This window comes from Anser cygnoides, chromosome 19, assembly GCF_040182565.1.
Source record: "Anser cygnoides isolate HZ-2024a breed goose chromosome 19, Taihu_goose_T2T_genome, whole genome shotgun sequence".
Classification (NCBI taxonomy): domain Eukaryota; kingdom Metazoa; phylum Chordata; class Aves; order Anseriformes; family Anatidae; genus Anser; species Anser cygnoides.
The window spans coordinates 11,622,958-11,634,404 of NC_089891.1; the positions used below are offsets into that span (position 1 = coordinate 11,622,958).

At 64.3% G+C, this 11,447-nt stretch overlaps 2 protein-coding genes across 5 annotated transcripts in view; both read left to right on the forward strand.

Annotated features, from left to right (window-relative positions):
- The window catches only part of RPL38 (ribosomal protein L38), a 226,944-nt gene that overhangs the window by 75,949 nt on the left and 139,548 nt on the right, over nt 1-11,447 (forward strand). The window lies entirely within an intron of this gene.
- SSTR2 (somatostatin receptor 2) lies at nt 564-10,497 on the forward strand. 4 transcript variants are annotated; one of them, XM_048064465.2, is made up of 3 exons: nt 565-1,030; nt 2,656-3,709; nt 4,292-10,497. In XM_048064465.2, the coding sequence occupies exon 3, from the start codon at nt 4,367-4,369 to the stop codon at nt 5,480-5,482; it is 1,116 nt and encodes a 371-aa protein (XP_047920422.2). In that variant the 5' UTR covers nt 565-1,030; nt 2,656-3,709; nt 4,292-4,366; the 3' UTR covers nt 5,483-10,497. The 4 variants fall into 4 exon arrangements, with proteins under 4 accessions (XP_047920423.2, XP_047920421.2, XP_047920422.2 ...); XM_048064466.2 differs by lacking the exon at nt 2,656-3,709 and having other exon boundaries at nt 564-1,068; XM_048064464.2 differs by lacking the exon at nt 2,656-3,709 and having other exon boundaries at nt 564-1,030.

Consider the following 11,447-nt stretch of genomic DNA (forward strand, 5'->3'; position numbering starts at 1 on the left):
AAGCCTCCCCCACCGCAGGCGTGGGTGCAAGGAAGCCAGACAGCCTGCGGCCAGGCGTCAGCAGAGCCACCGAAGCAGCTCGGGGCTGGAGACGAGCACAGACAGGGCAATGCCACGCAGGCACGGGGAGACAGAGCTGCTCGGGGCCGTGCAGAGGGGAGATGCTCCCGGCAGCGCCTCGGCCCCTGGGGCAGGCTCGGGGTCTGCAAAGGGAACGAGCACCGGGGGCTCCAGGCTCGGGGTCTGCAAAGGGAACGAGCACCGGGGGCTCCAGGCTCGGGGTCTGCAAAGGGAACGAGCACCGGGGGCTCCTCGGGCAGACGCTGTGCTCTGGGGGCGAGGGCAGCGAGGCTGCACGGCACCACCACGCGCCCTACAAACGCTCTCGGTTTCGGGTGCTTGAGCAGGGTCCTTCCCACCACAGCACGGGACGTGCCAGCTGGGCACCCCCGGGGAGGAGAAGGACAAGGTTTTCACCCCCCGGGGACCCGTCCCCCAGGGCAAAGAGGGTTTGGCGGGATGACCCGGCCTTTTTGCCATCGATTAACAAGAAAAACAGGAGGGCTCTGGGCGGGGGCACGCCAACTGCTGGCACCGCGGCTGCCTCCCATCCCAGCGGCCCGGCACAGCCTCTGCCCCCCTGCCCCGTGCCCCGGGGGGGGGTCCCGCTGCCCTCCCTGCGGATCGGGGCGAGAGGTCGCTTCGCCCTCTCCCTCCTTTGGCAACCGAAGCCCCGGCGCCTTTCCACGCTCGTTTCCAGGACAGGGGTCGGGAGCGCTGGGTTTTTTTATGGGAGCCTCGCGGAACAGCTGGGAACGGATGGCAGGAGGCTCGGGGGGGCTTTAAAAGCCGCTTTGCGGTCGCGTAATCCCCGTGGCCCTCTCCCATGGCATTCGGGGTGGTGCGGGAAGGGGCTGTGTGTCCCTCCCAAACCCACCCCTGCCAGTAAATGGCTTTTCAGCAGAGTGGAGGCTTCCCAAACTGAAGGACAAAGAGGAGTTTATCTGCCAGCACCGAACCAGCTGCTGGGGTAAGGCAGTGTCTCTCCAAACCGGGGACCACCCAGAGGTACAGATCAGACCCTACACGAGGCTAAAACTCGGTGCTAAATCTAGGCAGATTCAAAAAAAAAAATAAAAAAATACCTTCAGCAGACCCGAGCACAGCTTCCTGATTCAGTTAGCTGCTGCCGCACTCCTCGCTAGACAGATACCAGCTCCGAGCAGCTCCTCGGTGCAGACTGGCCCTTCACTTCATTAGTTGGTGGGGTTTGTTTTTTGTTTTGCCTTTTTTTTTTTTTTTCTTAATGATCGGGTCTGGTTTTAGCCGAGTGGGCTGGCTGGCTTAATTCACACAGCTGCCCAGCTCCTGCCTCCAGCACCAGAGCAGAGGGGCTGGGCAGCAGAGAGGAGCCGCGGAGACATGGGGCAGGGGTGCTGAGGCCATGGTGCTCGGAGGGACCCCCAGGACAGCCACGCTCGGGGGCAGCCCCAGAATTTCCCCTCTCGCTCAGCCCCAGCCTCCCATCCCTCCCACCTGCCGGGCAGGAGGGATCAGGAGCATCAGGAGGCTGACGCTCGGTGATGCTCAGCACCACGACGGGACGGCACGAGGTGAGGGCAGTGGGGACAACCCTCCTGGAGCGCCCTGCCTTTCAAACACCAGACCTGGAGCTGGGAGGAGGTGGGGAGAAATGGGGGGGGGGGGGGGGGAAGCGCTCGGGGCTCTGGGAGAAACGCTGCGGGGCCAGGCGTGAGCGTGCGGGGCGGTGGGGCTGCGGCACGACCCGCCGCCGGCAAGGATCTGCTGAGGGACCCCGGGGACAGACGTGGCAACATCACCCGTGCGGGGGAGAAATTCAAGGAGGCAGCGCTGGAAAAACAGGCGCAGTGGAGGCCGCGGTGTACGGAAACCCTGCAGCTCTGCCGGGGAAGGGCACGGACAGGACATCCCTCCCGGGCACGCAAACCGGCGGGGAGAAAACAACTGTGAAAAGGTCACGAGGCATCAAAGCCCGCTCCTGTGCCACGCCGGGACTCTGCACTCCCTGCTCCCGGGTGCCGGGGAACATCTCTGCTCTGCCTCCACCTCTCCTGGGGAAGAGCACGGCTGGGGGCACGCACGGGCACTCATCGGGGGGCAGCGGGGGGCCGGCAACCCCCAGGGAGCTGCCCTCGGTGACACAACGGGACCCCAAACCCCAGAGGGCAGCACCCAACGGAGACCCCGCCACCCATCGCCCCCGCCGCGCCGTCCTCTCCACGTCCTCTCTCCTTACACGCTTTCACTGGGACATGAATTTCCACATTATTTATTCTAGTGGAAGCTTTTTTCCAGCCTCCGAAAGATTTATGAGGCTGATAATGATTCTGGCTCTTGCTCCAAGACCCCGTGTCTTCAGATCCACCTTTGGAAGTGGATGGCTAAGTGCAAATGAGAACCTCCCAGCCCTTCGTGCTGCAATCAGCAGCCTTGCTCCTGGCTCTTTGTTTCAAGTCACTCTTAATTTCCTGCTTTCTATTTTCTCTTTGATAAATGATGGAAAGATGGGGGGGGGGGGAAGGGATCGCTATTATTTAATTGCTTTCAAATCTCAAACAAACCAGAGCAGGGGTTATCTCACCCCGAGCTCTCTTGTCGGCCTTCCTCCTCCAGCCGTCGTTACCGGGTAACTGCAGCGGGACAGGCTGTGGCAGTCGCCACCTGTATTGCACGAGTCCCACCTTCCGTGCGGAGCCCCCAGAGCTGTGGCCGATCCTTGCCTCCAGCTGCCCACCTCTCCCAGGACCTGCCTTCCCTTCCCTTCGGCCGCAAGGTGTAAAATCCTGGGGCAGAGACCCTCCTGGCACCCCGAGAAACACGGGGACTTCGCGCGCCTCTTGGCGCAGCGAGCTCCAGCGAGGTGACAGCGTGGCCATCACCCTGCCCTGTCCCTTCCTCCTGGTGTCCCCGGAGAGGCCAGAAGGCGCCGAGCCCTCTGCACCGCCACCAGACCCAAACGTTGGGAACCTTTGGGCACCCTTCAGCACGCCAGCAGCGATCAGAGGAGCAAAGCCCAGCACGGCACGGCTGGGAGGTACTCTAGGAGGGGGCTGCAGCACCCAGAAAGCTGCGGTGGCATCGCGGTGCTGGTAGGGCAGGGCGGGTGCAGCAGGGTGGGTGCAGCATGGGTTGGCAGCACCGGGCAGCACCGAGCATCACCGGGCATCATCGAGCAGCACCGAGAAGCGTGGGCAGGGAGAGCAGCACCGGGCAGCACCGAGAAGCGTGGGCAGGGAGAGCAGCACCGGGTAGCACCAAACAGCACCGGGCAGCACCGAGCATCAGCGAGCATCACCAGGCAGCACCGAGGAGCACCGGGCAGCACCGAGAAGCGTGGGCAGGGAGAGCAGCACCGGGCAGCACCGAGCATAACCGGACATCATCGAGCAGCACCGGGCAGCACCGAGGAGCACCGGGCATTATCGAGCATCACCGGGCAGCACCGAGCAGCACCGGGCAGGGCTGTCCCCGCCCCGGCCCCACGGAGCCGCCCCACGCGGGGCGGGGCGCAGCCGGTGCGCTGGGTCCGGCGGCGGAGCCGCGCCGGGAAAGGCTGCGCGGAGCCGAGCGGTGCGGAGCGGAGCCCAGCGGGGCGCGGTGCGGAGCTGCGGGCGCTGCCGGCGCCTCCCCGGTGCCCGCCGGGCCGGGGCAGGGCTGCGGGGAGCAGGTGAGCGGAGCGGGGCCAGCCCCCCCCCCCCCCCGGGTGCCCCCTGCACGGTACCGGGAAGGCGGCCGCCCCCCGGCTCAGCGCCCCAAGGCTCAGCACCCCCGTCGGGCTCAGCACCAGCGGCGGGGAGCCGGCGGGCGATGCGCGGTGCCGCGGCTGGGAGCGGAGGGAGCGCGGTGCGGGGCTGGGGCATCCCCGCACCCCGAGCGCAGCCTCCCCAGGGGCTGCCGGGGCTCGGCTTCCCCCTCCCCGGGTTGCGGCGGGGCTGGATCCTCCTCGGCTCCTGCCCAAGGGGAAGGTTTTCCCTCCCCCCCCCCCGCATTGGGCATCAGCCCCACACCCCCGGGGCGCAGCAGCCGCATTTTGGGGGTCCCGAGGAGTGCGGAGCCGCTGGGGTCAGGAGGAGCCGCGGTGTGCCCCGGGCAGACCCCTCGGTGCCGCACGGCTCCGGGGGGAGGAGAGGTGGGGGAGCCGGGCTGGGGAAAGCTGCTCCGGGGAGCGTCTCTCCCCCAGAGCTCGGCAGCGGGATGGGCACATCCTCCCCAGGAATCCCTTCATTTCCACTTATTCCCTCATTTCTAGAATCTTCTCCTTAATCCCCAAAGGGAGGGGAGATGACATCTCGGCTCCTCTGAACCACCTGTGACCGGCAGAGCCATGGATCTGGAATTCGAGCTGCCCAACGCCACCGCCTTCTGGTTCTCCCCAGCTTCCCCCTTCGACAACTTCTCGGTGGAGGCGCCCACCAACGCGTCGCAGAACGCCACCGGCCAGCACTTCGACCTAACCAGCAACGCCATCCTCACCTTCATCTACTTCGTGGTCTGCATCGTCGGGCTGTGCGGCAACACGCTGGTGATATATGTCATCCTCCGCTACGCCAAGATGAAGACCATCACCAACATCTACATCCTGAACCTGGCCATCGCGGACGAGCTCTTCATGCTCGGGCTGCCCTTCCTGGCCATGCAGGTCGCCCTGGTGCACTGGCCCTTTGGCAAAGCCATCTGCAGGGTGGTCATGACGGTGGACGGGATCAACCAGTTCACCAGTATCTTCTGCTTGACGGTTATGAGCGTCGACCGGTACCTGGCTGTTGTCCATCCCATTAAATCTGCCAAGTGGAGGCGGCCCAGGACAGCCAAAATGATCAACGTGGCCGTCTGGGGTGTCTCCCTGCTGGTGATCATGCCCATCATGATTTATGCCGGGGTGCAGCATAACCACGGCAGGAGCAGCTGCACCATCATCTGGCCGGGGGAGTCGGGCGCGTGGTACACGGGCTTCATCATCTACGCCTTCATCCTGGGCTTCCTGGTGCCTCTCACCATCATCTGCCTTTGCTACTTGTTCATCATTATCAAAGTCAAGTCCTCAGGCATCAGAGTGGGCTCCTCCAAGAGGAAAAAGTCCGAGAAGAAAGTCACCAGGATGGTCTCCATTGTGGTTGCTGTCTTCATCTTCTGCTGGCTCCCCTTCTACATCTTCAACGTCTCCTCCGTCTCTGTCCTGATCGTGCCCACGCCCGTCCTCAAGGGCATGTTCGACTTCGTCGTGGTCCTCAGCTATGCCAACAGCTGCGCCAACCCCATCCTTTACGCCTTCTTGTCCGACAACTTCAAGAAGAGCTTTCAGAACGTCCTCTGCCTGGTGAAGGTCGGCGGCATGGACGACGCGGACCGGAGCGACAGCAAGCAGGACAAGTCCAGGCTCAACGAGACCACGGAAACCCAAAGGACCCTGCTCAACGGTGACCTGCAGACGAGCATCTGAGGGGTCGGCGGCGTTGTCCTCCGCTCGCTCTCCTCTCCCCACTTGCTCCCAGCTGCAGCGGGGCAGCGGCACGCAGGGAGTCAGGGGATGGCAGCGCGCACGCCGGAGGGCCGGGTGTCCTCAGCTGGGCTGGCTCCCGAGCTGCTGGCGGGCTGGCTTGTTGGCGCTGGGAAGGATACGGTTCCGAGGAGCTGCCTCGCCAGGAGCACAAAGACAACTTGTAGAAAATCCCCACGTGGCAGCGCGCATTTAAACACCAAAGTGCCACCGTGGGCCGCAGCCATCGCAGGGGCAGCGCCACTGGCTCCTCTGGCGTTACCCTCGGGGCTGAAGCCAGCTCTGGGTGCTCTGCCCCGGAATGGGTGCTTGCACGTGGACAGACACCGTGGAGCCTGGCCGGGCTGGGCCCTGCGTGCACCGGGGGCGACCCGAGGAGGTGCCACCGCCTGTGCCACCGCGTGGATGCGCTGAGAGCCGGCAGGAGCTCCCTGGGCGTGTTGCGCTCCTGCAGTCCCCGAGGAGACGAGGACATTTGGGGTTGTACTTTGCCCGGCTTGTAACTCGCTCAACCACGTCCCCCGAAGCCTCCCTACTGCTGTTTGACTGCGTCCTTTGCAGAAGGGGTCGTGCCGCGGAGGAGGCACAGCAGGACGGAGGCAGCCGCCCCGAGGGACGCAGCCCTCTCCTGTGCCCCCCGCTGCAGGAGAGCCCCTGCCCTCCTCCCTCCCGTGACGTCACCTTCCCGCAGGTTTTCTCCTCGGATGGAGGATTTCCCCCTTTTCCCTCCTGTAGCTGCTGCCCCTCCTGCCGCCCAGATCCGTTCGCATCAGCCTCTGGCTGCGCCACCGGCCCGAAACCGCCGCTGTCCCTGGCGAGCCCTGCTCAGGCTGGCTGGGCAGCCACGGCACGGTCCGGTAGGAAATCCTCGGCAGAACACCGGGGGGGTTGGAGTGCCCTGGTGCAGGCTGCTCTTCGTCCTGCTGCTGCTGCTGGCTTCCGTGGCTGGGTGAGACTCGGGCTGGTCCTGCCGCTGCGGTGGCTCCGGGATCGTCCCCACGGCGAGCGAGCAGCACCCGGCGGCTGGGGGCTGGGGACACCGCCCCTGCTCCTCCCAGGCACATCACGAAGGAGGAGGGGGTGACGGAGAAGACAGGCGACGGCAGCAGGTCAGGGGACGCTGGGGGACTCGGCTCAGACCTTCATCCCAACCAAAGGGACCGGCAGAGCAAGCGACACGGAGCTGAAGGAGCCCCTGTGAAAGCCCTGGAGCAGAGTCCCCAGCCTGCCTGCCCCCCCCCCCCCGCGGGACGGCTGCGGCTGCTCCTGTCCCCGTGCCCCAGGGCTGACGGCAAGGCTGCGACCGCTGCGAGCCACCCACGTCGCTGCCGGGGTGCACGTCCCGCAGGTAACTGCACGGGGGGGCCAGCAGCTTCCCCAGGGGCTTCCAGCACAAAGCCGCGCGGAGGAGCAGGGCTGCGCGCATCCAGCCCCTCGTCCCTCTCCCGCACCACGGCGTGGGTAAGGGGGGGGGCCCTGGGGTGCGGGTGGGAGCGTGAGGGGGCGGCGGGTCTGGTCTGGATGCCTGGGGCAGAGCCAACCTCGGCCCACCACGTGTCCCCCCACGGCAGGGGGACCTGGGACCCAAAACGCTCCGGTCAGACACCAAAACAGCAATTAGAGCCCAGCCCCAGCGGCGCCCAGCGCCTGCTGAGTTTAGCTGCTCAGGAATGTCCTGGAGCAGTGGCTCTGCCCCTGCCCACGCCTGGGGTCAGCACAAAAACACTGCAGAGCCCGAGCAGGAGGGAAGGTGCTGGGATACCGAGGTACCTGGGAACGCAGCGATTTAGGTGGAAGGGACCGTCCAGTCCCGCACCCCCTCCCCTGCCCGTGGGACCCACGTGTCCCCGCACGAGCCCCCGCACTAGCAGGCGCTGAGCCTTCACCTTGCGCTACAAACGAGAAGGGCAGGGGGACAGGGGGCAAGGAGGAGCATTCCCACCAGGCGCTGCCTGTTTTGGGGTGCCACCCTGCTCGGTGCACACCCCCAGGCCATGCTCCAGGACCGCCAGCTCCAAGTTTTCCTGTGGCTTTGCCCCAGCAGCGAGTCCCCCCCCCGCCCAGAGCATCACCCCCGTCCTGCTGGGCCACCCCACCGCCCCTCACCAGCCCCCAAAACCCCACGGGAGCTCCATGCTGGGCTCGGTGCCTGCTCCCTGCCACGTCCCCACAGACACCAGCCCCGGCGCAGCAGCAGAGGGATGCCCCACGGGGCACAAAGCAGCGCCTGGTCAGCATTTATTTGCTTTTAAAGCATTTATTTGCTTTTAACCCTTTACCTCCTGCCCCGAGGGACGCGCGGCCGAGCACGCAGAGGTGCTGCGTGGGCTCGGTGCTGAGCAGGCGCCGGTGCTGGGCTGCTGGCAGCCGCTCGCGTCCCTGCGACGGCTCCGTTAGGGCGTGTGGAAACCCACAGCGAGAGCCGGTGACGGCAGCACGCAGGCCGCCTGTGGATGCTGCAGGAATTAAAACGAGCAGCATGTCATACTAAAAATAGGGGATCGGGATCGCCGGGCCGGGCGCAGCCGCTGTCAGGATGAGGCTTTAGTGCCAGAGCGGCGGCGACGCGTCCGCTGGGCTCGGGGTGGTCGGTGTCTGGCGGGCAATGAAGGAGTTGGGTGGGTGGCAGGAGCGTGGGGCAGGCCAGGAGGCGGGGAGGGAGGGGGGTTAAAGCCCCTGGTGCTGGCAGCCCCCAGCACACGCCTGCAGCGCTGCCCGCAGCGCCCCGGTCCTGCCCGCGCGGCCCCTGCCACCAGCACCACGACCCACAGCAGGGCTCCTGGCCAGCAGGAGCCCCCCCATCTCCTCTGTGTGCTGCAAATACAGCAAGCACGGCTTCCTAGCGCAGGAGAGTCCTCGGGAGCCTTGGAAAGGACACGTGCCCCCAGGTGGGACGTGGAGAGGATGCTTTGTGCCCAGGTCAGCTCTGCCCTGGCGCACACACACCCCAGCGGCAGCTCAGAGCTGTGGGAACGGGGCTCGAGCTGCTGCTTGTGTTCAGGTCTGCCCTGCACGAGGGGGCTGGGAGCTGAAATTCCCCAGTTCCCTCCTTGGCACCCAGGGGCCCTCATGGGATGGGGATAACGGGGCAGCGGGCGAGGAGCACGGGACACAGGGAGCTGCCGTGGGCTCCCCAAAGGCCACCCCAGGTGGGCTGCGTGGGGCAGAGCACAAGGAACCTCCTGGCCACTGCTGGGGCCCTGAGGCACCTCCCGGCCACTGCTGGGGCCCCAGGGCTCGAGCAGGAGAAAAGGCAGAGCGAAACAAGCCCGTCTTGGCAGGGAGAGCAGGAGAGGGAGCCACAGGCGCTGCCCAGCACTCGCAGTAAAAGCAGGTAAATAAAAGGTGCCGCTGGGCCGTCACCAGCTAATAAAGAGCAGCACCACTGCTGCCGCGAGTAACAAAGTTTTCCTTCTCAGCCACTTGAATTTAGTGGGAACTTGACCTCATATCGGATCTGTTCAGAACAGCCTCGGCAGGGCTGCCAGCGGCGTAATGAGAAATCTCTCCCGGTTCGTTTCAGAGCAGAGAGGTTGATCCTGCGAGTGCCGGAGCAGCCCTGCTGCCCCTTCACGTGCAGACCGTCCCCAGGCAAGCGAGATTAATTACAGCTCCAGACTTTATCCCAAACTGGAGGTGATGGGAGTCCCCTGTAGTGCCTCTGTGTGTCCTGTGTCCTAGTGTCCTGTAGTGCACCCAGGGGACCAGGGCGCAAAGCCCGGTGCTGTGGCTGTGCTCAGCATCGGCCAGAGCCAAGGCGTGCTTGCTGGGACAGATCCCGGCTCCCAGCACCGTGATGGTCGGCTCTCCTCGGTGCTCGCCAGCCAGCGCCTGCTCTGACAGGCAGGGAGAGGCTGCCTTCAGACCTGGAGCCTTCCTTCTGCATCGCTACAGCTCCTGACACCAGCACCAAAGCTGCCTTGGACTTCTTTGCTGGGAACACCGGCAGCACTTGCTCCCCAGACTTGTGCCAGAAAGATTCAGGGTTCAACGCAAGAGACGGTCCTTAGCCCCTGGGGCTGTGGGAGGGGGGCACTGGGGGTCCCCGCAGCGCTGATGGCCCCTGCACTGGGGCGCACGGCCTGGGAGACAGCTTGTGCTTTGCTCCCGAGGTTGTTTCAGCTCTTGCTGTGAACAAGCTGACTTCACACTGCTCAGGGGGAGCCTGCGTCCTCCCCCCTGACCGCACGCCCTGCCCCGGGCTGCGCACAGGGAGATCACCGGCAAGGCCAGAGCAAAGGGCGCAGCAGACCCCAACCGTGACCCCCCCCCATCCCTAGGTCTGAAAAGCCAGCTGCTGCTTGTGGCCCTGAGACACCTCTGCCCTCCTCTGCCCGCCTGCGATCCCCAGCTCGTACCTCCTGCTGGATTTCACCCTGCTCCCTCCAGGACTGCAGAAAGCAAGAGCACGAGGACACGGCTCCAGCCAGGGGAACCTGCCTCGGTCTGACCACGAGGAGACGAGGGACGCAAAGCCTGGGCACCCAGCAGTCCCAGCCCACGCTGCGCGGTCGGGAGGGAAGGGACGGGTGACTGTACATATGTATATATACCAGACACGCCAGCAAAGGGTTTTGTTATCGCTGATGCCATAGAGACACTCTGCACCCCTGTCCCGCTGTGCGTGCCACAATCAGCATTCAGGAGAGAATCGGACCGAGCCCTTTGGGGTTCCCTGGCTCCCCCGCGGGGCTGGCTGCAGAGGCAGAAGGGCCCACGGAAGCCGCTGCCGTGCTGGGAGGTGACACCAGCAGGAGAAGAGCTTCAGCCCTTGCTAAATGCGGAGCCCTTCCCTGCCAAGCTGGGGCTCCAGCGCCGGGGAGCGGTCCCCCCGCAGCGCCGCGCTGCCCACGTCCTGTACATACACCCCCCCGTATCTATATCCGTGCTCTGTGTGGTGTGCGTGGGTCTGGTGTAAGACATTGTGACTGGAACATGATGGAGAGCGTTTCTGCTTTAAGCCTTTCTCTTCCGAGCAATATGCTGTCTCTCAAAGCCTGGATGTGGAGCTGAGCCTTCGCGCTGCCAGTCTCACGGGGAAGGAAATGCTGAGGGGGGGGTGGGAGGGAAGTAAAGGTTTTCCTACGGTTTCTGAATTTCTGTGCATGTGTCAGAGCTGGGCAGGAGCAGCGTAGGTATAGGGGGGCTTGGAATCCTCCCTGGAGGACCAAAGGCACCAGACCTGGAGTCTCACCGAGGGACGGTGCACATGCAATCCCCTCCAGCGGCCCCCCACACCCGTTACGCTCTAACACCCCCGGCAGGAGAGCTGGGTTTGCCCCAAAAGCTCAGGATCACTCCAGGTCAGCACAAACTCAGAGCACCCGAGGTACAGACATGTCTGTCTGTACCGAACACTAAACCCGATGGGTCACAGGTGAAGAATGACGACAAATAACCGCGAGGGCAGGGGGTGGCAGCAACTCGCTGCAAACAGCTGAAAGGCAGAAACTGGTCTTCAAGGTGGCAGCAGCCCTGTGCTGCTTCTGGAGAGATCAGAGAGCAAATCGCCACCACCAGAGATTTAATCTGCTGGAGAAAACAGCACTGGGAGGGGGGTGCAAACGCATTAGCGTGTGTGCTTGGAGACAAGGTGTATTACCAGGGAAACACAGAGATCTTTACTGCAGACGTATAGAAATTGGCTCCATGATAAACTGAAAAGTCCAACTCGCTGCAGCCAGCAGCGCTGACCGGCTGCACAAGCCAGCTTTGCTATCAACATTTTCCATGAAAATAACCCCCTTCAAAACAAGCATGATTTACACACACACCCTATTTGCAGCACAAACACGGTTTCACAGGATTTGGGTAAAAACTAAGCAAAACTATCTGCACCAACAGCCTCTCTGCCAAGACCATGCACTCGCACTCCAGGACACGAGCAGCACCCGTGCACTGGGTGCTC

Coding starts and splice junctions, on each gene's coding strand:
- SSTR2 (XM_048064466.2), top strand. CDS start 4,367: ATGGATCTGGAATTCGAGCTGCCCAACGCCACCGCCTTCTGGTTCTCC.